The following is a 25,758-nucleotide window of genomic DNA, read 5'->3' as shown; positions in this document are numbered from 1 at the left end:
CTCATTTATCTCATTAGGCCCTGATTGATCTGCCAGCTGATGGACTGGCAACTAAGCGCCCTGTGTGTGTGTGTGTGTGTGTGTGTGTGTGTGTGTGTGTGTGTGTGTGTGTGTGTGTGTGTGTGCGCGTGTGCGTGTGCGTGCGTGTGCGTGTGTGTGTGTCTCTGCTGCACATCAGATGAAACAGGGTAATCGATATTAACAACGCAGGGGAAGAGTTTAGCTGTTACGCAACCTCATTATCTGGCAGCGGCTGCATTTGGGGGAAGGATTCCACCGTTACACCAATGTCACCAGAAGGGCAGCGTTCCTGTTCAAGACAGGAAATCAGCTCCAATGGCTCAGCTTGCCTGTGGCTGGGTGGTTACTCGCGGTATAATTTCTGCTGGATTCACACACTTTTCAATTTCAGTATGTTATTATTTGCATATTTGCTCAATTCTGAACAGAAATGACAATTCCCAAATCCAATTTCCCGTAAAATGATATTGGACCGTTGAACTAGCAACTTTAAACAGAATGACAGCTGTGTGACTTTACAGCACAAGTTACATTCTATAATGTATATTCTGCTTTAGTTATCTTAATTTTGTGTTATAAGTCATCTGTATTTCTCTGTGTTGCCATTTTGCAGTAGAACCCTTGTTTACTTTGTAATTCACCTGCTTGTGCTTGGCCCCATTTGACCCCCGAGCAACTTACTTCCTCTGTAAAAAAAAACAAAAAAAAAAACAAATAAAGGAATGCCGGTAAGCGGCTGAGTCACTTCCTCTGCCCGACAAAAACAAAAACAAAAACAACACAGGTTGTTTTCACCAGGAACACAGATTTGGCATCTAGGCACCCAGAAAACTGGGAACGTGTCGGGAAGGGGGTGCTCCATTAAGGGAGCGTGGGAAGGTGTTTATTTCAACTTTTATTTCTCTGAGGGGGGGATTCCAAACATTCCCACCTGGGGGCTGACCAGTGTAACCACAGACGTCTGCTTTACAAAACTGCTTTAAATTCATGTATTAGCCCCCTTAAACTGGCATTAAAGTGGGATGTGCATGTCCTTCTCTGTACCACAACATGTATCTACCAGTTACTTCACAGTGTGTGTATTTACTGTAAAACGTAGCAGACAGATGAAGCAACATTGTATAATGTGAGCCAACAAGTTCATCGTAAATTCTATTATTAATGAACCATTAATCAACTAATTAATCAGTTCATTTGTAAGATCATTCAGTTGATTAATTGATAACTTAATCATGAAAATTATGATATTTACGTGGAACATAAAGATAAAGATAACGATTTTTTTGAACAATGCATGCTCAAGCACGCACACACACACACACACACACACACACACACACAGGGAAGGGAAGTTATTAAGTTATTACAGGGATGTTATTACTCTTGCTGATTAAAGTGATTCTGGTGATGACTGCCTGCTCACATGTTGCATTCTCTGTGATCTAACAGCTCTGGGAGGCCAAGGAGAGGCCAAGTTGTAAAAATCTTGTTTGTATTAAATTACTTCTCGCAAACAAACGCACGCACGCGCACACACACACACACACACATACTTTTTGTGCTTTCTGCATCGCCACTGCACCATTCAGCATTAAATATGCAACAAATTATATAAGAGAGGTTCTTATGCAACAGACTCTACCCCTTATCTACCCCAGAGTGTGTGTGTGTGTGTGTGTGTGTGTGTGTGTGTGTGTGTGTGTGTGTGTGTGTGTGTGTGTGTGTGTGTGTGTGTGTGTGTGTGTGTGTGTCTGTGTGTCTGTGTGTGTATGTAAGTGTGTTTTCATGCTGAGGTCTATGGCTAATGAAGCCATCTTTGCAGAGGCAACACACAGTTGAGAGGCACATACAGAGAGGGGGGCTGAGGAAGAGGAGAGGAAAATGGCTAAATATAACTCCTCTGGCCCTGAGCAGCTTCTGAGAAACAGGAGGAGACGGAGGAGGAGGAGGAGGAGGAGAGGAGAGAAGAGGAGACGAGAGTTGAGGAGAGGAGAGGAGAGGAGAGGAGAGGAGAGGAGAGGAGAGGGGAGAAGAGGAGAGGAGAGGAGAGGAAAAGAGGATGATAGTGAAGAAAATGCCAAGGAAAGAAAAGGATGCAGAAGGAAGGAAGGAGACAGACATAGAGGTGACAAGGAGAGCAAGGGAGCGAGAGAGAGAGAGAGAGAGAGAGAGAAAGAGTGAGAGGGAGAGAGAGAGAGAGAGAGAGAGAGGGGACTGACAGACTGTTTGCTTCCTGTCTGCTCTCTTTCACTGTAAATGTGATTCCACTTCTATTCTTTGTTTATTCACGGGAACACTTCACATCCAGTCTCCTGCTCCCAACTAATATTTACCAAGTTTATCCGGGGATTGGAACTGGCAACCTTCAAGTAGCACTTCTTCTGCTCCTCGAAACTTCCAAAACTGAGCAAGAGTCTACTCCTCCACTGCATCGATCTGTGATATTTGGTCTGTTTCAGCCGGGTGCCCTTAAGCAAGGTATCCAACCCCTGAACCGCTCTAAGTGGAGCTGCTCACTCGTCAGCAGATAGGTTCCAACAGATAAGCCTGTGGTTCTGCTGGGCAGCAGTGGAGCAGGGCGTTGCTGTAAAACGGCACTCGTGCTCAACAAACCTATTCTGGGTAAATAAAGAAAAAGTCAAGATGAAATGACCAAACGCAGGACAGACAGACAGATAGAAGTAAGAAGAAGAAGTGTGATTCCTTATAAAAGGTGACTGGCCTTCATAAGCAACACGTAAGAGCATATATACGAGAATCTTAACTCGGAATGCATAAAGTGTTTTAAGATGATTTGGGAGGTCGAGGGGGGTCCTCATCCCTTAAAATCGCTCTTCGCATTAAACTACACATTCTGCTGCCCTAAAAAAAGAAGAGCCCTTCGGACAGCAAAATAATACCAGAAGCGCAGCGATGGCCCCACCACACAGCCGCCTCTCTGCCCGGCGCTGGAATCCACAGCTCTGACATTCTGCCCACCACAAACCCAACGGGAAACCTTTAACGGTCTGAGGTTGGACCCAGAAAGAGATGGAGATAAATTATAGCGTTCGGTTTGGGATGGAACGCCACAGACGAGGGAGAGAGAGAGAGAGAGAGAGGGAGAGAGAGAGAGAGAGAGAGAGAGAGAGAGAGAGAGAGAGATTTTCACACATTTAAAGGACTCCAGGCGTCAGTATTTTGTTTTTAATCTGGGTGATTTTTGTCCCAGCGAGACGTCTCATTTTGTTTTGAATAAGATGTATCTGAATATATTTGCATAGATATTCCAGTGGGAATTACATACAGGACAAAATCTTAGTGGAGACATGAGACAGTAAACAGAGAGAGAGAGAGAGAGAGAGCACAGAGCACACAGATGGCTGGCAGCTCTGTCTGATCCTCCTATCTAGTTTATGTTAACGGAAAGGTCTAATATCAGCAAGTTGTCAGCCAAATCCTATCAGACACTGGTAGTGTGTGTGTGTGTGTGTGTATGTGTGTGTGTGTGTGTTGGTGTGCATGTGCATGTACATGGCCATGTGTGTGTTTCACAGCAGGGTGCACAAATCTGGTACAGATGTGTTTCAAAACAAACAGTGGATATCTAAGGGTCTTTAATATCACATTTCCCCCTGTCAGTTAGACTGAAACTGAGAAGAAAAGACAGAAAGAGAGGGGAGGAAAAACACGAGGCCATTAGTGGAAATAAGAGGGGACAAGAAGGAATGAGAAAGGATGAAGACAGGAAGCGAGGAAATGCGAGAAAGGAGGGGAGCAAAAATAACAGGAAGAGAAGAGAAGAGAAGAGAAGAGAAGAGAAGAGAAGAGAAGAGAAGAGAAGAGAAGAGAAGAGGAGAAGAGAAGAGAAGAGAAGAGAAGAGAAGAGAAGAGAAGAGAAGAGAAGAGATGAGATGTAAATGAGTGGAAAAGAAAGGGAGAGGCATAAGACTTAAAAAGCAGGGAGGAGGTGAGAGAGCGAGAGAGGAAAAGGGAAGGGAGCACATCAGAGAGTGGAGAGGGGGGAGGAGAGTATGAGACGAGTCGAGACAGGACGAGAACAGAGGACCAGAGATGAGAGGAGAGCAGGGAGGAGAGGAGAGGAGAGGGGGATGAAAGAGAGGAGAGGATTGAATCCAGAGACAGATCGACGGAGCTTTGGAGGGGGAGGGGGGGGGGGGGGGGGGATCAGACTGAGCGAGGGATGAAACAGGAGGCGAAGGAGCAGAGCAGGTGAAGGGAGGGAGAGGCATGCTGTATGGATGGAGGGATGGAAAGGCCCTCATCAAGGAGGGAGAGCAAGAGTTGAAAGGAGTGACAGCAGAAACTAAGAGAAGAGGTGATATGTGTTTATGAATGACACTGAACTGGGGTACATTTATAGTTCACATGGGTCTTTGTTCTGATAAAGTGAATAAGTTACTTCGCTTCTGCCAATACTGCTACAACTAATGTAACTATAGCATGTTTTATTTGTTATTATATCTCCGACAGCACAACTCCAAATGACTTCCAGGTTAGCTTCATTTCAGTTGTCGCCCTTGGGCCTCAAAACCACTCTGTCACAATAGGAGCTTTGTGCGTCTTAGATTCACATCTCGGTTTGTGACGAAACGTCTCCGTTTGGACGTTGAGACGCTTGTCAGAGGACAAAATTCGGGGGCAGACGGAGACAGACAAAAGGACAATCCAAGAGTTTGTGGGGAAAGCGGCCGGCTCTGTGATACGTTTGACGGACATTGATCGTCTCTCAAATGAAATCCGTGTGTGGAAAAAACGGCATCTTTTCCAGATGCCGCAAATTCAGTGATGCCGCCTTGACTTTGACTCGGCTATTATGTATTTTAGAGTTTATCCTGTGGAAGTTTGAGGGGTTTTACAAAATGAAGAGTGGCGGGATTTTGGAGCTCTTGGAGGTAAAAGGGTTCTGGTGGATAACAGAAAGACATACAGGGAAAAAATGACCACATAGAATAAACATAGAATCCACATTTGCTACAGACACTTATGAGAGGATTTGAATACTTCTGTCGCTAAATTCTACTCCGTACAAAGATGGCACAGGGAGCATTTTTAGATCCCTTGTTTGAAAAGGTTCATTCTTAGCCTACTAGCACTAACCGTCGCCAACATTACCTAATCTCTCAACTTTTGACAGGCGGGACGTGTAAGGTGCAAGGCGGTGAATCGTTTTGAAGCTGTAATACCCTCAGAGTTAGCTACGCGATAGCTAGCGTCGAGCTAATCAGTCTTAACGCCGCGCATACGGTGTTAGCTCTGGAGGCGGCTAACTAGCAGCAGCTAATCCCGGCGGCTAAGGCGGGGGAAACCCAAATACGTCAATGTAAAAAGCGGCGGCAAGAGATTTAGATTAGCGAAATAGCATTGAAATGAAGTGAAAAGAAGGAATGAAGAAGCAAAAAAGGATAGAGGAGAACAATTGACATTTTCAGGTTTCTCATGTGCACCAGATAACATGTGACGAGTGCCAGATGTTACTACAAGCACACCAGATATTATTTTGTCAGACACAATTTGATCAGCACCAGATTATCTGATGCTCACCAGATAGAGACGTTAAGCAGCAACAGTTGTGAGGATCAACACTGCAACTTGAAATCAGTCCGTGCTGTTTTGCAGATGTGGGGAATTGGTTTGACCCAGTAGCCAGTTGGTAAACCGCAGAGAAAACACAGCTTTCATGTAGTAGATGTGCTGGGCAACCGTGAGTAGTAGATAAAAGGAAGCAATCTAATTTTCTGTCACCATAGTCATTCTCGCCACCTTCGCTACCTCGTCCCTATGTGTTGTGTACGAGAGAATATCTGGTGCCCACAACACAGTTCAACAAGGCTTGTCAGTTTTACCTTATTTATTCAAAAGAAGAAGAAAAAAAGCTAAATTATCTGAACCAAATGATCATCAGCTGGTTAAATGCTTTAAAGTCTTTCTTAGAAATTCAGACATTAAGTTTGACTCAAACATTTAGCAACCCTTTTGAATTATGTGAACAATTTTGTTGCTCTCTCTCACTCTCTGCCTCTCTCTCACTCTCTCACGCACACACACAGGCTTTTTCGTGTGTGGACTTCCTGTGTGGAGGCAGGAAATGACGTCATCATGGTGTGGGCACCTAATTATCGGAGTGTCTCGCTGTTCGCTCTTATCCGCCAATGTGCGTGTGTGTGTGCGTGTCATTAGTTCCTGCATCCATCAAGCCACTGTACGAGTGCCTCAAAGAGACGCACCTGCTGTCCCTCGGCTGTGACCCAGGATATCTCTCTCTCTCTCTCTCTCTCTCTCTCTCTCTCTCTCTCTCTACTTTAGAAAATCACAGCCTTCGGTCGGATGCTTCGTCACCTCCTCCTCCTTCCGTCATGTCGCCCTCCCTCTCTCTTTGTCCTCGCTCCGCCGGGCAAAGCAGAGTGGCAGATGCAAGGAAGAGGGCAGTAAGGGAATCACATGGTACAAGCCTGGGTGCCAGCTAGGGCACTGACATGGGGCACAATAAATCTCTCTCTCGCTCTCTCTCTCTGAGGCTAGCCACCTGTTCCTCCCTGGCAGATGAAATGATGGAGGGATGAAGAGAAGGAGGGGAAATTACAGGAAGGGGCGAGGGGGAACAAGATGATGAGGAAGGAGGTGATGATGATGGAGAGAGGGAACAAAGGAAGAGAGGACAAGGGAGGCAAAAACAGGAGACAGGAGGAAAGGAAGGAAGGAAGGTAGAAGGGTAAGGAAGGAACGATAAAGAAAGGGAACAATCATTTGTGTCACTAAATGTCAGACCACAGCAGAAAAATAATGTATTAAGGCAAAACCAATGCCTCCAGCTTAAACAAAGGCATGTTTCTAAAAAATACAAGTAAAAAGAGTTACAAAAGTCAATTAAGCATGAGTAAAAGCGTCACAGATTGGTAATGTGAATGCAGTTGAGCCGGGGTCGAGGTGTAGAATGGGAGGAGACGACAAAGAGAAACAGGATTATAGAAAGGAAGGGATGGCGGAGGAGGCAGAAGTGGAAATAATGGGAAGGGAAGAAGGGAAGAATGGAGGGGTTAAAGGGGATGACAGAGAGGGAGGCATGTTGATAAGACAGATTGTGAATTGGAAGTGAAGAGAGCGAGGGACGAATGAATGAAAAGAATCAGCAGGAAGGTGTGGGGACAGAGGCACTTCATTACAATCCCTCCTCCCGCTCTTGACCTTGTCCTCTCTCCATTCATCACGCTGTCTCTCCTCCCACAAACATCCTGTCTTCTCATGAATGGTTCCTTCAGCTGATTCAGCCCGCGAGTCATAAGTGACGGGTTCAGACAAGATCATCTCATAAAACCTGATAACTTTTACTTTTTTATGGTCACAAGCGCTACGAGCAGAAAGATGTGCAGATACAATGAAAGAGGAGGCGGAGGAGAGGAAGGCCAGCGTGCTCCATACCAAAGCAGAGGAGTCTCTTTTGCTGCTCGGTGACAAGTCAACAGCAGGGGCGAATGCAACTGAAACTCTGCTATACACACTTAGCAACTGTGTCAACAATTTGGTTCAGTGACAAACAAATTCACTATTTTCAAAGTCGATTAATCTATTGATTATTTTGATGATGATGAGTATATATGTCGGCATTGGGGCATTGTCACCTCAAGGCATGATGACGTGATGATGTGCTATATTTTCACAGGGGTTAGGGTTAGTAATGTAATTCATCTATCTTGCACGAGGCCGGTTTGCTTATTCACAAAACACATCAAATATTTAAAAGCACTGAGGAGAATAAAGTTGTCAAATGGAATAAGAGTTGTTGTGTTGCTTCACATGTGCAATACAACGCTGCTGTTTCTGCCCGGTTGTGTCCAGTTGCCACGAAGAAGACTGCAGAAGCTAGCTTGTCTTTGAATAATTGATAATGTTTCATCCTATCGATTTTAAGTCGATTATAATTGACTAACCGTGACAGTCATAAACATAAACGACCATATAATACATTATTTGGTCACAATGCTCAGTGCAAAGTAAGAAGCTACTCACAAAACATTGTTCAATAACATCTTGAGAAAACAAATACACAATTAAATATTTGGAAAGCCACTTTGCGTTCTGTTTCAAGCTGAACATCTGTCACTGCACTTGAACCATGTTGATCCATATGAAATACATTCTACATTATAATGGAAGTTAAATTCATAAAAGCATGTTTCAGTAACAAGAAAACAAATCAATACATTCCAAACAGTTTGTTGCCTCTTTCAGAGTTGCTAAGAGCTCCTCAGCTCTGGCCTTGGTGATGTCCATTCAGGCTGCATTCACAATCCAAGCTGAGAATGATCTGCTAAAGCTATTGACTATTATTTTACAACCGCTCGTGTTGCTGTTTACTGCTGGTTCAGTACTGACTGGAAGCTGTGACTGATGAGAGACGACAATTCATTTAATACTATAACTGATGGTTTAATTATACTGAATTCAGAATGTGGTGACTGCTGTCAACACACATCCAACCAAATGTGACAAAACACACACCCATACACTGTCATGAACACACACCCATATGCAGAAAACACAGGTGACCAAATTGAACATACACAAAACACGTACATGTAAATAAAGCTCAGTTGCAGACATGCATATGCTGGATTGCATGGCCATGCAGAGAGAAGGGTGCAGTCTTTCTCACACACACCCTCACACACACACGCGCACACACAGTTTGTACAGGAAGTATGCAGACTGCAGAGGCAACAAAGGCATCATTTGCATGAGGAATGATACGGAAGCGAAACCAAAGCTCCTTATTGTACTGCACTGTACCCAGCAACACTGCTACACACACACACTCACACACACATTTTCCATGTGATTTGAATGCACAAACACAGAGGTCATTGGACTTCTGGGTACCTGCGGGAAATGGGAACCAAACTAACTGCTGTTGTCTCGACAACAGTCATAAGCCATAATGCTATTCAAATCCTGCCGCTCTGTTATCTCACTCATGGCCTGAACACACACATGCAGGGACATACACACATCTGGGGTGGGGGGTCATCTGAAGGCCGCTCTTGTGTCACCTGTTAATGCGGATACGGATCATTCAGTGCTGTGTGTTTGTATGTGTATGTGGTTTTGCGTGTAAAACACCTTCACTTTGTGATTTTGTCAAGGACACAGTCAGCATCTATCATACCAAGCCACAGTCACCATGGCAACGGAACATACACTTCCTCCTCTTCATCGCCCTCTTTCTTCTATGTTCTTTAGCTGATCACGGTGTTATATCTAATGGGGGGGTGGGGGGAGACCACTATTTCAGTCACTTCCTTATTTGCTGGAGCCAAGAAATTAGCTCTCATTGGCTCAGTGGTCCACTGCTGGTGTTTCATTAGCAACATTTCCTCTGTGCACCAACTCCGTAGTTACCATGGCACCCACATCTCACTTTTCTCCTCCAATCTCCTGAGATTACTGTAATTCAACTGCATGCGTTGAATGCGACATTCCCGCTCAAACGTACAGACTTTGGTCGGGTTCGTCGATTTCTCTATCTCGTCGCTGCTCCAACTGTTCATTTATACTCGGAAGTAGTGTGTGTTTTCCATTCCTTCTGTTTTTTTCCACAATCACACTTACACACTTGAAGCGTTAGAGTAGTTTTTTATTATCATTATATCATTTTAAATATCTAGTATAAAACTTCAAATCATTCATTCAAAACTTTTTGAACTATACGGCAACTTTTTGCAATAGAACTAATACTTAACCTTTCTTTCCTAATGTACCTGTACATATTAAAGACCAACGAGTCTGTGAAAACACTCAAGAAAACATATTTCCTGTGTAATTTCTGTCTTTCTGAGCAGTTTGTCACAGCCGTTGGCATTTGTCACCTTCTGTGTCCTCATTACACACCTCAACACACACACACATACACACACAAACATAGTTCTACAGAGTCTACACTGTGTGCAAGCATTGACAGTTCACATCCTGCCTGTGTGTGAAGTTTAAAGGCCCACACGTTTGCACTTTGAGGTGGCGATAGTAATCTCTACTTAACATTATCTATTTCTGTGCATAGCGCACAGTCTGAGTGAACCGCACACACATGCAGACACGCGCACGCACCCACACCCACACACACACACACACAGAGTCATGGGTCATCGACACAGATAGAAGAGTTGTTGTGCATTATGAGCGATATTGAGAAAATGGAGGAGTGAGAGTTTGGAAGACGTAGTTCGGCTTCTCTTTGATGCTAATATGTCTGTTACAAAGGAAGAGGAAGTGACACAGCTGACACGCACACACACAATGAACTGTTTTTCCCAGTATATTAGCATATTTGCCATTGTCAGACATATGAAAACCAATCTTTGCATGACGCTTTATCCTGCTAACTGTATCGTTAAGGTATATGCTACATTAGAGTCGTATACTTCTTCTGCTTGCTTCAATTCGATCTCATCTTTGGATCTGTCATTTCCTGCCCTCTCTCTTGTGCAAAATCTATATTATAATTACTTTCTTGAGGTATTAATGTATGGAGGAGCTGCATCTTTTGGTGACCTCACTGTGATCCCTGCTCGATGTGAACAAACACAAGTTAAAAGACACTTTCCCTTTAGCAGATAAAGTGTTCCTGTCAGGGTGGGTGGGGCCGGATTGTGACGGCGGCGCAGCACGGAGAAGCGGCTTTCCGGAGGAGAGACGAGCGCTAATAGGAAACAGGACCACACAAACTTAAAATAACAGCATGCAGCCGGACCATTTAAGTGAGCTTTTTCATTTGCACTCCCAGCAGAGGTCACACCTCCAGTAACGAAGCCCGGCCGGTTGCCACAGCAACCGAGAGGGAGAAAACAGCGAGAGTAATTCTGGTTAAATGAATACAGCTCGACACTCTCCTTGTCCTGCTGTCTCTCTCTCTCTCTCTCTCTCTCTCTCTCTATCTCTCTCTCTGTCTCTCATGACAAAAGGATCAGCCATTTTAAATCATAATGATGCTTATTATTATCACAAAAGCTCCACCATTTTCTCCTCATTTTTAAGTGGATTTCAGGTGTATTTCACCTTACATGGCGCCTTAAGTCTCATAACTTACCACATTCAGTTCACATTATAAATTCACTTTCAGCTTCAACTTTTATGAATTTCTCTCATTTCAATCTCAGTTCTCCTGGGTAAAATGGAGCACCTTCAAATCTTGACACCTGAGACACAATCTTATATTACCTAATCGACACTGTAAACTGACCTACAATGCATTAATAGGTCTCACACACAAACATGTCCACACACACACACAAACACACTATTTTGGATAATCCTACCTGGTGTAACCTTTAGTCGTCAAATCCAGTTAACAAATCCACAAAATGGTCACACCTCCTGAGAAAGGGTGAGAGAGAGAGAGAGAGAGAGAGAGAGAGAGAGAGAGAGATTATCCCACAATGCATTTCTTGGATACAGCAAAGGGTCGGAAGTGCTGCTTGCCCTTTGACCTTTTAATAAATGAAAAGGTAAATACAAACACAGGATGAAACATTGTAGCTATGAAAGATAAAAGAGCGATTCAGATGACGTGTGATTCAATACAAAAGCGTGCCCTGCGTTAGGACACACTGCGCGCTGGCACGCCGTGACGGGACAAAGGTCAACCTGAGACGGGAAACAGGAGTTCAGACATGCAAGTTGTGCCGCAACAGCAGTGACACAGCGACCCTGCGGTGGGTCGTCGTGCGTGTTAGAAGCACACGTGCGTTCCCAGAGGCATCGCTGGCTTCCTTTGTGGATTCTGAGGGTTTGACAGTGACATTCCGAACACAAACGCAAACGGACGACATTCCGCTTCGCAGTCTCACATCACTCGTGTCACCGGTTTGTCACATCGGTTTGTTCCACATGTCTTTTTTCATGGGATGTTTCAGAAGCTTGATGGCTTTCGTCGCCGTCGTCTGGCCCGCTGAGAGTGTATTTGTTTTTCATCCGCAGATATTTTTGAAGTGTTTTATCTTTTGTGTGGATATGCAAAATACATCAACCTCAACAGACAGACTCACTGCCTCTTTGGCACGCGACGGAATGGGCAGCGAGAGATTGATTAGATGCATTAAAGCGAGAACCACTGACGTGAACAGCATCAGTCTGACATGTTCATTCCAGGAGTTAGTCTATGTTGTAAAGTGAGAACATGTCAAATTCTTATTATTCTAAAAAATAAACGTGATTTTCCTTGATTCTTGCGGTTTCATCTGCATTATTCTGTCTTTGTTTGACATTTCTAGAATATTCTTCAGATTTTTTCAACTTTTTTAAGGGAGTAAGATTGATCTAAGCGAGAGAGAGAGAGAGAGAGAGAGAGAGAAAGAGAGAGAGTGCGTGTGAGTGTGTGATGCCAACATACAGCAAACAAGAATGTGAGAATTCCCAGCCGACAGAAAGTGAGAGTTACTCAAAGCAAAACCCAACGATGGCTCTGTGATGCATCCTTGTTCCTTTCACTTCTGCGGGTGTGGAAACTGATTGATGATGTAGCTACTCTCACATGTCACAGCTAAATGAAAACGGTGATTGCAAATGTCTGTTATCTAATATCTAAAAACACGGCGGGTATTTATCTGCACTCCAGCTACGGGAGTACAAATGACAGAACTGGTGGTGTGGGGGTAGGAAACGGTGGGAACTGACTACTTAAGACTTGTTTGTTTGCATTTCTGACACTTCTTTTGTAGGATTTACTGCCTTATTTGACAAACCTGCTCTTAAATACATGACACGTCCCCAATAGCTGCAACTTTTGACATTATTTATGTCTTTAAAACCTCCTAAACTCCTCTGTGCACATTGACTGGCAGTTATTTTAGCACATGGACCCACAAGGACCCACAAGCTATAGAGAGAGTAGGCCAGTGTTAGTAAAGGTCTCTCTCTCTCTCTCTCTCTCTATTCTATCCTTCCCCCTTTCTTTCAATCATCCTCCTGTCCATTTCAGTAGCCCCACACACTCACACTCACACTCACACACTCACACGCACACAAAGAGGCCAATACCCCCCTCAGAGCAACAAGAGGTTGGGTTTCCATATAAGCCCCATCTCGTTGACTCTCCGCCATAAACAGGCAAATAGAGACACACACTCGACATTAACGATCGCGTTTCCCCCTCGTTTCCCTTCATTAAAAAGCCGCCGCGCCGTTGGCCCGGCATGGAGCGAGCCAACCAGTCAGGTGATCGATGACCGGCGGCGGGCAGTGAGAGCGGAGGGAAAAGGAAAAATGTCAGCTGGCGGCTGGAAGCAGCGAGTGTGTGAGGGAGGGAGGGAGAGATGGAGGGAGAGGGGGAGGGAGGGAGTGTTTCCTTCTGTGCAGCTGAGAACAACATGCTGCGATCACACACACACACACACACACCCTACTGAGCAAAATGCTTCAAATGAAAATGTGTGTCAGCAGTCAGCCGAGCAGATACACTTGTCTTGTTTGGAAAACTATCCTCTCTCTCTTCATCTTCCTCCATTTCTCCTTATTTCCTCTCCTCCTCTTTGCCTCTCCTCTCTTTCTAATCCTCCACAATCTCCTCATTGCACTCTGGTCTCCTTTCCCTCATTGTCCTTGACTCTCCCTCCTTCTGCCTCCTTCCCTGACGACTTCACTCCTCCTCTCCTACCTTTCTTCACCTCCTCTACATTCGACTCATATAACACTAAACCCAAGGTACAACTGGCACAGAGGATTTACATGGAGGAGCCAATCAGTCATACTACCTCATTAGGCTGTGTGTGTGTGTGTGTGTGTGTGTGTGTGTGTGTCTGTGTGTGTTTCTTAATAATTTAGCCATCACTGTCAGGACCTTGGTCACTGGAGCGCTCTCAGGTTCCTCTACAGCTCTCAGGTGATCTCACACACACACACACACACACACACACACACACACACACACACACACACACACACACACTCACACACACACACAGAGTCATAATCCCATTTAAAGCACTGAATGCTTTGCTTTGTGAAGGAATCCTTTCACATCACACTGGAGAATCACTAAGCACTATTACGCCGCAGAATAATATGCATCATGTTGCAATGCAGGTGTTACGTGACTCTGGATTCTGGATTTACGCCACTAATGTGCAGATAACGCAGGTACGCAGCACATTTATACATATTTACACGCCACAAAATCTCAGTTAGAGGTTTCCCAAGACAATAATTTCAGGCTAATATGCAGTATCATCAATATTAGTTCATTTCTGATGACTAATCGATCTTTTAAGCCTTGTATGCAAGATGTAACTTTAAAAACAACAGAGAATGATTTTGGATGAACTGGAGGAATGTTACAAACTTCATGTGTTTACTTACATTTCAATAAGCCGTGTGTGTGTGTGTGTGTGCTACTCTGTCACTTTCTGTCATTATGCCATCTGCAGTCATTTCAAAGGTCTGTGTGTAGTAGATGTGTGTACTGTGTTAATTGACAACGAATGCAAACGACGCACAGCTGCAGCTTCACGGACACACATGCAGACAGGAAGCTGCAGTAAGGAGCGCAAAGAAACACAAACACAAATAAACAAACTGCTTAAGAAGGAAACAATACGCGTTTGGGTTTGGATCCAACATGAGAAATGACTTCACACAAAATCAAAACAGGCTGCTGTAGTTTTAACAGGACGGTTGAAAATGAAAACTTCAGCTATTGATCGTCAGCCAAACTAGTAGTGTAATATGAGTGTCAATAAACAAACTGAATCATAACTTAATGGAACGATGGCAGGAACCATGAATGCTGAACATATCGTATGCAACATGCAACACATGAAACATGCAAATAAAGGCTACAGGCCTGTTTGTGGAGCGTGTCACACACACACACTGGTTTCGTCTTTCACCTCAGTTATCCTTGTAATTTGTAATCTCTCATTTCAAAGTTGTGGTTTGTGTCTCGCCAGCTTCTCGTTTGTAAACTGAAAACAGGTCTGAGTAGCTGATGTACGACTGACCGCCGTGTCTGTGACGGACTGAGACAAATATATGACCTCATCTGCCTCAGGTGTGTTGTGAGTATTGGGTCTGATTTACACATGAGAGGGAGTTGTTGCTCTCCGTGGCCATAAGCATTCAGTACCTTGCTCAAAGGCACTAAAGCCTCCTGGCTACAAGAGTGTCTTCCTACCACTACAATATTGCAGCATGCCACACACACACACACACACATGCACACACTCAGAGTTCCCCAGACGCATTAATAATAAATTAATTGAATGTTTAGTGAAGTACACTAACTCATAACACATCCTCTATACGCCTAACCTCCGTGGTAACAGCATTTGTGTGTGAATGTGTGCGTGTGTGTTTGTCTGTGTGTGCAGGCGGGCGCGCATTTGCCACAACGGCCATCTGAAATGGCATTGAAATGGCAGGGAGGCAGATGGTACGTAGGTCGGTCTCTCCCTGTGCATGCTCGCAAACACACACACATAGATGAGCGTCTTGAGAGCAGAATATAAACTGTAATGATCTCTTAAGGTCCTGGCAGATAAACGTAAGTACCGACCAGTTGAAGTTTGACAGTAGAAGTGCAGGTGAAGTTACATCTTCATCCCTACGTCGCGTACTTGGAAACCTGCACGACTGACAGAGACTTCAGAAGCATAAAAGAGTTTACAGCATAGTTTTGGCATTATTGATTATATTAAAACAATAATATCCTAATCGGTTAGGTGTGCTTTAAGTATCCAAAATGATTATATTAATGGCAGCAGCGCAGCTTCAGGAGTAGAGTGGCCTGACTGTCCTCAAGCTATTGGCACCAAAGTTCAAATCCACACGTCGCCATACAGCCGTTATGCTGAAGTGCCCTTGAGCAAAACTCTGACTCCCTACAAAGTGCTGTGTAAATGTTTGAGCTTGACCTTTGACCTTTGCTGGATGAACACATCTTAATTCCAACCAGCACACAAGTGGTAAACATCTCCTCTGTAACATGAAGCCAATCCAGGATGGAGTATTTTCCAACACAGGAGTATCAGGAGAGACAGAGAGAGAAACAAGAAGGACCGGGGAGTCGCACGTCGGAGTCTCCCCTGCTAGGGCCCCTCTCTAGACGGCAACACGTCATGGAACATTCCCGGAACCAGCCAGCGCACCACCCACCATCTCTCTCTTCTCTCTCTCTCTCTCTCTCTCCCTCATACAGAGAGACACACACACAGGGAGAGGAAATAAACGATGAGCGAACGAGATAAAGTCTCTCCCCCTTGTGAAACAGAACTATCCTGTCATCCATTTTTTTTTGTGGAGAGCTTTGTGTGCCCGTGGGACCGTCACGGGGATGTTCCAGCCACAATAAATGACACAGAGAGGGGACGATCAGGTCTCTGCTGAAAAACTCACTTTAGAGCGCAGCAACTATGGGAATGTCACAGGAATATCACTGGTGTAAACTGTATCGTTGCGGTGTTTTGCAGGTGAATTTACAGGAAAGCTGATATCTGGTTGATCGCCGCTGGAAACACACCTTCTGTCCGTCCTTCCTTCCTTCCTTCCTTCCTTCCTTCCATCCTTCCAGGCGTTAAATCACACATCACACCGATCTGAGCTTCCACTTTCACAGCCTCATATCCGCCTCCCTCTCTCTCTCTCTCACTCTTTCCTCCTCTGTCCCCCTCTCTCTCTCTCTCTCTCCCCCCGGCCTTGCAGCGAGCCTGGCCGTGCAGGCTACTGCAAATTCCTCAGGATATTACGCAACCCGGGTAATCTGCATGCAATGCAATGCGTGCCCGGGGTATTCCCCCTGCATAGCCTTGCCCTTATAAGCCAAACAAAAGATCAAGTGCCGTCAAAGCAAACCCATAATGGCCATACAGGCACAGAAAAGCCCGCTGTCACTCTGAAACCTGTGAAAATATGTCCGGTGTGCTTTGGTTGTTTTGCTCGCTTCCTCACTTACCTACATGTCGTTGGCGCTCCGGCTGCGCGTCTCCGGCTCTGTTGCGAAAATGACAACAAGCCACCCCCGGTGACAGGAGATCCGATCCCGGGCAGGGTCGGGGTTGACACCTTGCTGATTGTCCGGTAGAGGAAAAGGCAGAAAAAGCGGCGTTAGAAAATCCACCCAGGGTTCGAGGAGCGGCGACGCGGGGCAGCGACGCAGCGACGCGGCCGACGGAGGAAAAGTTACGCGTAAAAATGGAAGGAATCCTTTCCGACCGGATTTCTGCTGCCGGAGCTCCACTATACTGCAGTCAGACAGACAGTAAATGTGTGCGTCTGACTGTGTTGTGAGTGTGTGTGTGCGTGTGTGAGGGTGAAATCAGGAGACACATACACACACACACACACACACGCATACACTCGTACGCACACGGGGGTTATTCCAAGCGCTACTTCCCAGAATAGCAGCGTAGAGGAGAGAGAGTGAGAGAGAGACAGAGCGGCAGAGAGCGAGAGAGAGGGCGTGTGTGCGCGCGCGCGCGCGTGTATGCGTGTGTATGCGTGTGTCTTTCTGTGTGTGTGTGTGTGTGTGTGTGTGTGTGTGTGTGTGTGTGTGTGTGTGACGTCGTCGGATCCCCCAGCGCGCAACCAGGGCAGAGGGAGGGGTGGGGAGGAGGAGCAGTGGCCGAGGAGGAGGCTCTGTCTGCCGGCACAGAGAGAGCAGGATTCCCCGGTCACCTCTGGAGCGCCCTGTCTGACTGAATGCCTGTCTAACTGCCTGACTGGCTGAATACCTGTCTGTCTGTCTGTCTGGCTGAACGTGTGTGAATAGGACTCGAATAGAATAAAGCAGAAAAGAATAGATATGTAGTACTATGATGTGATATATGATGTTTGATTATATAGAGTTTTGATTAAGAAGAACATAATTGGATTACAGCTGTTGTGTGGGTTATGTTTAGTACATTATTTTAAAATATTGGAATTGTTAATGAGAAGCGTCATAAAATGAAGCTACAGCAAATTATAAACACAAGTCATATTTCTATTTGTATCTACTTTGTTACTTGATTGATGCTTCCTTCTCTTTTTCGAAATTCCATATTCGGAAGAGCAAACCTCTCCGGCTCATTTGAAAGACACCTTCAGGAATACAGAGGCTCTCATTTCAGCTAATAAATGAAGTTTGTCTTAATAAAGGCCCTTTTTTCTTTTTGTACAGGTTCAGGTGCAGCTTCCTCCCTGGCTAATGAACGACATTAGGCCTTTGAAAAAACAGTTGGCAGTGCTCCAGACGTGACTAAACAAACGGCATCACGTGTTTGATTCCTCGAACAGGCAGCTCAGCCAGTAACAGTCATGTGTCATGTATGTGGGCGGCAGTAGCTCAGTGGGTAGAGCCTCCGCTTGGGAACCGGAGGGTTGCCGGTGGAAGTCCCTGCAGAGGTGCCCCTGAGCAAGGCACCGAACCCTCAATTGCTCCCCCCTCTGCGAAGGGTGGTAATGTAATGTAAGTCTGCCAAATGATCGTAATGTAATGTATCAAAACATCATCCTTTTCCGTCATTCACCGTGACTAAAGGGAGTATGAGCCAAAGCTTTGAAATATGTGAAGATAATATGTGATGTGTGACGAATGTACCACAAGGGGGTAAAGATCCAACCACCCTGTGTGCTAATACGCCTGCCAGAACTTGGCGTCGCCCTCAGAGCAGGATGTCAACCCTCTTTAAACAGCACTCATTGTACCTTGGAACAGATAATGACACTTAATCATCTTATAATTGCATTGATGGCATCCTTTCACGATGCATTATTGAAGACCAGAAGGTGGAAAAGATGCTGGGTGGAGCGATCGGCATAAGCAATTACAAATACTTCTGTGTCTTTGTGTCTGTTTTGTTTTGCGACTGAAGTCAGGAGTCGTACCAGAAAACAGCGATGTGACGTTATCTTTACATGTTTAATATGTAACACAATACAATTTGGTTCGCCAGGTTGACTGGGGGAGCAAATAGTTCCGGTGGCTTTGCAGTTATACACAATTTATGTTTCCTAATGTTTCCTGATTGTGTATCTTTGTAATTGTTTTGATCTTTCTCTATGTGATTGCTTATATAAGGCTGCAAATAAGCTTAAGCTGGAAGCCTTATATACATTAGAACTGCAACATTCTAAGTGACAATATGTCTACAAGGATGGAACCCTGTTAAATAAAGCAAATTAATAAGATATAAATATTTCAAACGTATAAGAAAGACAGAAAGAATCAACCATCTGACCGACAGCAACACGACTTCTCAATGAAAGTCTCCTGTCTTATCCTTTGTTTATCCTTGGCTGTGTGTGTGTGGCCAGAGGTAAGTGGATTAGTGATTGGCCATCTCCTGTAAGAGGCTCATTGGGATGTGACCTCATCATCGGTGACCCCGGAGTCCCCATGGCGACACCGTGGCAACGCAGCACCATGGTGACAGAGAGCAGCAACAGCAGCAGCTTCTGAGGTGGCAATTTGCATCTACTTTTCATATGAGGACCAACATGAAGGGACGGACGGCGCGCTGCTCTTTGCACCAACCTGCTCGGTTCCCTGTGTTCTTTGTTCACTGGCATCTTCTCTGATACTGAATATAGTAGAGATCTGTTCATATCTGAATGTTATCAGACAAACATAGATTTAATCCTGAAGGAACAAATTCTGCTTTCAAGCCAGCTGTCATTTTGTTGGAAGACGTATGTGTCTGCAGATGCCATTTTGCTCTCAAATAACCTTTAATGTATTTACTCTCTATTGATTTCCCCTCATTATATGATGTCCTTTGAGGTTTTCTGTTTAAAAAATGTTACTTAAAAATGATACTTGACAAAATGGTTCAGACAGAACATCTATGCGCAGCAGCAGCAGGAGCGGGAACTTCACAATAAAAGAAGGAACTTGACATTGTTCAACATGTGATCTGATCCATGTCAGACCCACAACATAGAAAGGAAAGATTACAAACCACAGAATCTCCCAGTGTGAACTCATGGATGTGGCTTTGGGGAGCAGAACATCTGGGCACAGGCTGCAGATTGACCCACATAAGAGGTTGGGGAAACAGACAGACAGACAGACAGACAGACAGACGGATGGATGGGTGGATGGATGGATGGATGGATGGATCTGCCAGACTCATTCAGAGGATTGCAAAAGCAGATCTGACATTACTCTGTATGATTGCTTCTCTAAAGGGAGGAATTTTGTGCTCACATGTTACGGATTGATATCGCTTGAAGTCAGAACTACACGTCTGCCATCTCATTCCAGAAGCTTTTCATTTAACCAAACATATTGGTTACTGCAGTTGGATAAAACCCACACACTACCACTTTCAATGCGTATACCAGAGTAAGCACGGATGCCAACTGTCAGTTCAGTGAGGCTGTTATTCACCGACTTGACAGCTGACACGGCTGCTGCAGCTTTTAGAGGATTCAGGACCAAATACCTCACCACAGCGGGCTGACGAAGCTGTCTCGTTTCAAGGGTTCCTCTAAAGGTGTTTTAGAATTGTTTCCTCCTTTGCCATCATTTGTATCCCTGAATATGTCTGAGATCCATTTTCCACAAGTCAGTTGCAGCCCAGCCAGGTTGTCATAGGACACAGGTTTTGTTGTTGGGATGGAGGAAGTATTTTCTTGGCTTGCTCAGAGGAATAAACATGAAAAAGGTGCAGAATCAGTAAATAAGCTTCACATCCAAGTGTGTTACCAAGAATACAGATGTGTATCAACGAGAGGAAGATGATTACAGTGTCAATCCTTTTATCACATATCTTATATAAGTATGGCCACAATCCTGAAAGCTGACTCATGTGTCTTCTTCTGAGTCACAGGTTCAAATCCTAGACTCAAAACCCTCTGGTTTCATTGTTTTCCTTCTCGATAAGGTCTAAGGAAACAAGTTTGAGAAACCTGCTGAGTACTTACGGGAAGTTCTGAATAACTCATTATATCACAGATGGACACACACATACACACACACAGCTTTAACACACAGTGTAATTCAGAAACACACAGTCGCCTCAGGCTCTTGTCCCAGAGACGAACTGTAACGTTCTGCAAGACAAAGCATTTCTGTGACAACTGACTGATTACTAATGCTTACTCATACACACACACACACACACACACACACACACAAACACACACACACACGCACACACATGAATTCCACTCCCCTCACTACCACACCTAGTTTTTTCACAGAGTGACAGTGAGCGAGTTGTATTAGCCTGGTAGTACACTTTTTAACACGCAGACAGCAAGCAAACAAACTCACACACACACACACACACAAACACACACGCAAAATAATGCACGAGGGACACATTTGACAGACTTATGTGCAATATGTTTCTGTCACACTCAATATCTTTCTGACAAGCACTCTCTCTCACATTTTTATCACACACACACACACACACATACACACACACACAGACACAGACACACACACACACACACACACACACACACACACACACACACACACACACACACACACACACACACGCACACACGCACGCATGGTCATGTACTGAGGTGTGGCCAGAACATTATATAACAGCTTGAGGCCAAAGGTCAAACTACCTGGGAGATAATGGAGCTTCCAGAGGGCATCTTCCATGTGTGTGCGCGTGTGTGTGCATGTGTGTAGGTGTGTGTGTATGTGTGTGCGCATGCGTGTGTGTGTTGGGGCGGGGGTACATGTACAATAGAAAGTGAGAGATTGTGATGAATAGACAAAGAATGACAATTAACACTGTCAACAAACCGACTGTAGGGTGCCAAACAGCGCCCGCTATTGGTCAGGATTGGTACACTGACTTTGAATTTCCTCTTATAATTACATTCTCCTTCATTTTGCTGTAGTCTTACTACTTACAATGACACTTGTATATCACCTGTATATCTTCCATATTGTATTCAACAACACTGATCCTATTTATAATATAAATAAAGACAAGGGGCCATTTTTTTTCAATATTGCTCCCTTTTGTAAAGTCATTTCCTCTTGAACAGACCCTTTGGAAGCCTATCCATGCTGTTCAGGCAAGCAAGCACTGTATCCTCCAAGGACAACACACATATGATGTGTGTGAGGAAAAAGATGTAGATGAAACTCAGAATGATCTAGAATGTGCTTTTATATAATGTGTAATTGAGTAACCAAAATGCAGCTTGGACTAAAGTATGTCTGTAAATCTAAGCACAAGAGATACTTAACCATACAAAAACTCCACCATGTAACGTAACTGTCAAATTGCAGCTTTCAGAGTTCTATTTCCTGCAGTTTTCAGAAAATAATTTCTCAAAACTGGATTCCATAATTAACCAAATGACCTGATGGGTATTTTTGCAGCGAATGTGCTGAAACAAGCAGTGGAACGATCTATTAGTTGATGTTGTCCCCTTATCCTTATCTTGGCATTCTCTCACTTTGCCTTTGCAGAGTAATTATATTCCAGCTATATTGATACATACCTGCATAATGATCGGGAAATGATTGTGAATGATAATGATTATGGAATGGTACTTTGGCGATGGTATAATTCTGTAATTATATTGCATATACTGTACAATTACTTAAATCTGTCTCTCTCTCTCTCTCTCTCTCCCTCTCTCCCTCTCTCTCTCTCTCTCTCTCCCTCTCTCCCTCTCTCTCTCTCTCTCTCTCTCTCTCTCTCTCTCTCTTTTCTTACTGTACCCACAGAGTTTTCCACCATGGAACGTTTTGGCGTATGAAGGAGGAAGACAGAGACATGGAGGAGGAAGGGGGGAAAGAGGAAACATGTTACTTGCCAACTCTTCAAAGACCCCACAGAGCTGGCAATGTGTGTGTGTGTGTGTGTGTGTGTGCATGTGTGTGTGTCCCTCTGTGAAGTGGGAAATGAACATCCTGGTACATGGAAGCCTATTTCCACAATGGCAAACATTTCACACATTCCCTTGCACACACACGCACATGCACACGCACATGCACATGCACATGCACACACACACACACACACACACACACAAACACACACACACACACAAACACACACACACACACACACGTGCACACTCTCTCTCTCTCTCTCTCTCTCTCTCACACACACACACACACACACACACACACACATACAGACACACACACAGTCCAAGTGTTCCTGGATTCTCAAGGATTACCAATATTCCATCCAATCATCCTGGCATTTTCCACAAACCTCTTCCAGACCCCAAACAAGCTTCAGTTTGAATTCAGTCTCTCAGTGGCTTTTAAACACATCAACAACCAGTTTACTGGGTGGAATCCCCCGAAAGTAAGCGGGGAATGTGAACACCAAACTTTTTCCACTCCTTCAAACATTGGTGTAATTTCCAATGGGAACAGGGGTTGATACAGCCCATTGTTTGTCAAAATCTAGTTTTTGTTGCTTCCACCTCAACAATTTGTAGTTTGGTGAGTTTTCTGAATTTTCTCTCTAAACAGTGCTGCTCTGCTGTCATAATGGACGGGTGCTTTTACTGGAAAGCTCTCAGGATGGTGGTACACACGTGTCTTTAACTATGAAAAATAATACACCCATATATTTTGATTTACGGGGCCTTACTCCCAATGATTTTTTTATATCCTCCGATCTAACCTAACAAGCACTTTCTGGTACTTAAAAGTAGAAACATTGTGTAAACGTGAAATGTTTGGCATTGTGTTAGACCAGGCCGGGGCCTAGGTCATCAGGTCAGGTCAGGATGAAATTATATTCAGTCTATTGCTTGTGGCGTCTGGTCTGTATGTCAACATGTCGAGTGTTATGTGAAGTGGTATCCTCAGATCCATTTGGGGTTGGGTCTCCTTTCCTATCAGGTAGCTTAAATCTGTGAAAATGTAAAATCTGTGAAGACCGCAGGATTGATTCTGAGGTGCCTTGTTCATCTTGCTGATTTCAAGAAGTCAGCATCTTGGGTTTAGAGGTTGGATTGGGTTTGAGCTTCAGGCTGTACAGCATAATCTCTATGGAGAGCATGTTCATGTGATTCTATATTTTATTCATTTTGCCAGCAACTGCATGCCTCACAGACAGATTAAAAAAAGCACTTGGTTGACTGTGTACCATAATGCCTATTAGCACTTGCCCAAAATAAACCACAGAGATTCTTATGTTCTGTTATGTTGATATGATGAAGATTGCAGTGTAGCGCCTGCCTACAGGCTAAGCCCCTGATGTCCCTGCACACGGGTGTTAATGCTCCTAACCACAGTTGATTCACCAAACTTGCAACGCCCAAAGCTGCAGCTTTTGCGACAGTTTCATTATCTGAGAAACCAGCATGAGGATGCAGAACGATTTTAGCAGCTGACCAGCAAGTATGGAATTTCTGTGTCAGTCAGGCTTTAATCTCAGAGTAAAAATAAATGCTTTTTGCTGATGGGCATATACAACAGTTATGTCATGTCAATGTATTCTCTTTTTAAAGGTCCATGGTGTGAAATTCATCTTAGATTCAGAGTCAAAGTAAATGGTGCAATATGCAATTTAACACTGTTAAATCTGTACACTTCTCCATATTTCATTGGGTATTTGTATTAAAGGCAGGCTGATGAGACCAGAGCAGGCTTGGACACACACACAGGTGTCCCTTTTGATTGCTTTCCCTGCAGATCCTCCCGTTCTGCCTCCACACAATAACCTGAGCTGGTATTGTCTGTATAGACCTTGTCATGATAACGCTCATAATCTTGTGTAGCTTTCTGTGGATGTGTCCATCCGCTAACCCAGAGACAATACTACACACTTGGCAGAGAAGTGATTCAGGATTGCCATAGCAACAGAATCACCTCTTTCTTTCCCTTACTGGAGCTGTCTATTTATGTCCACTCTCTCTACCTCTGTTCAAACCAGATCAGTCTGATTTGGCAATGTGGGGATTTTGCGCTGAATCCAGTCAGAAATCAGAAATAAAAAGGAAATTTGATATTTGATCTGTTAATCAAAAAAATAAGAACAAATGTAGAAAGAAGAAGAATAAACCTTACATAGAATTAATCCTTATTACATTAAATGTCATCTGCTTCACCTGCTAGTAGAATAACAACGTTTGAAATATTGGAAACCATTCAATCAAATCCAATTAAATTATATAGCTTCACTGGAGTACAAATTACAAACGGGTTAGCAAAGCAATAAATACAAATTAGTTTAAATGATATAAACACTAGCTTCTTTAATTTGCTGAATGGTTTTGCCAAAGGATCATATTGCGATTTTTCTGAAGAATATTGCAATTTTCAAACTCCATCCATAAAATAACAAATCATGTGATCGCTTTGTTTACGTCTGAAAAAAGTCACTGTGATATCAAAAGCATAACTTTTGTTGTTATATAACCGCAATTATAAGTTCACTTAAAAAGCGGAAACTATTATAAGCTGATGTGACACCGTATGACCTATTACGTCATCATCAATCACCACCATAACACGGAAGTACATGACAGAGGGGAGAGCAGCAGGAGAGGGCGGAGAGAGAGAGCGAGCTAGAGCGGGTGGTAGTAGACACGAGTGGTAAACAAAGATAGATAAATAAGAGGTTAAGAAAGAGAGAGAGAGGGGTTTACAAACAGATAAAAGGAGGGAGAGAGAGAGAGAGGAAAAGAGAGCGAGCATCATGGCGCTGATCCCCTCGCAGGTTCTCCGGGTCGCCATCCTCCTGTCGTACTTCTCCATCCTCTGCCACTACAAAGCCTTAGACATGCCGGCGCACCAGACCTACGGAGGCAGCTGGAAGTTCC

At 44.2% G+C, this 25,758-nt stretch overlaps 2 protein-coding genes across 5 annotated transcripts in view; one reads left to right on the top strand and one right to left on the bottom strand.

Annotated features, from left to right (window-relative positions):
- hivep2a (HIVEP zinc finger 2a) overlaps positions 1 to 17,401 on the bottom strand; it is a 66,530-nt gene extending 49,129 nt beyond the window's left edge. For 3 of the 4 annotated variants that reach the window (XM_076155106.1, XM_076155103.1, XM_076155108.1), the window contains exons 1-2: positions 16,958 to 17,401; positions 11,331 to 11,388 (exon numbers count right to left, since the gene is read on the bottom strand). The gene's annotated coding sequence lies outside the window, so the exon portion shown is untranslated. The remainder of the gene's footprint in view (positions 1 to 11,330; positions 11,389 to 16,957) is intronic. The other variant, XM_076155105.1, reaches the window with a different exon arrangement.
- Positions 17,402 to 25,441: 8,040 nt separating this feature from the next.
- The window catches only part of aig1 (androgen-induced 1 (H. sapiens)), a 9,993-nt gene continuing 9,676 nt past the window's right edge, over positions 25,442 to 25,758 (top strand). Inside the window, exon 1 of the mRNA XM_076155121.1 lies at positions 25,442 to 25,758. This exon is cut by the window's right edge and continues 17 nt beyond it. Coding sequence (XP_076011236.1) covers positions 25,635 to 25,758 — 124 coding nt within the window. The 5' untranslated portion in view covers positions 25,442 to 25,634.

The sequence above is a fragment of the Genypterus blacodes genome, unplaced genomic scaffold, assembly GCF_046128005.1.
Source record: "Genypterus blacodes isolate CSIRO-AG114 ecotype Tasmania unplaced genomic scaffold, CSIRO-AGI_Gbla_v1 ptg000064l_1, whole genome shotgun sequence".
Taxonomy (NCBI): Eukaryota; Metazoa; Chordata; class Actinopteri; order Ophidiiformes; family Ophidiidae; genus Genypterus; species Genypterus blacodes.
The sequence above is the reverse complement of the archived record's forward strand: the minus strand, read 5'-3'. Positions and strand labels throughout refer to the sequence as shown.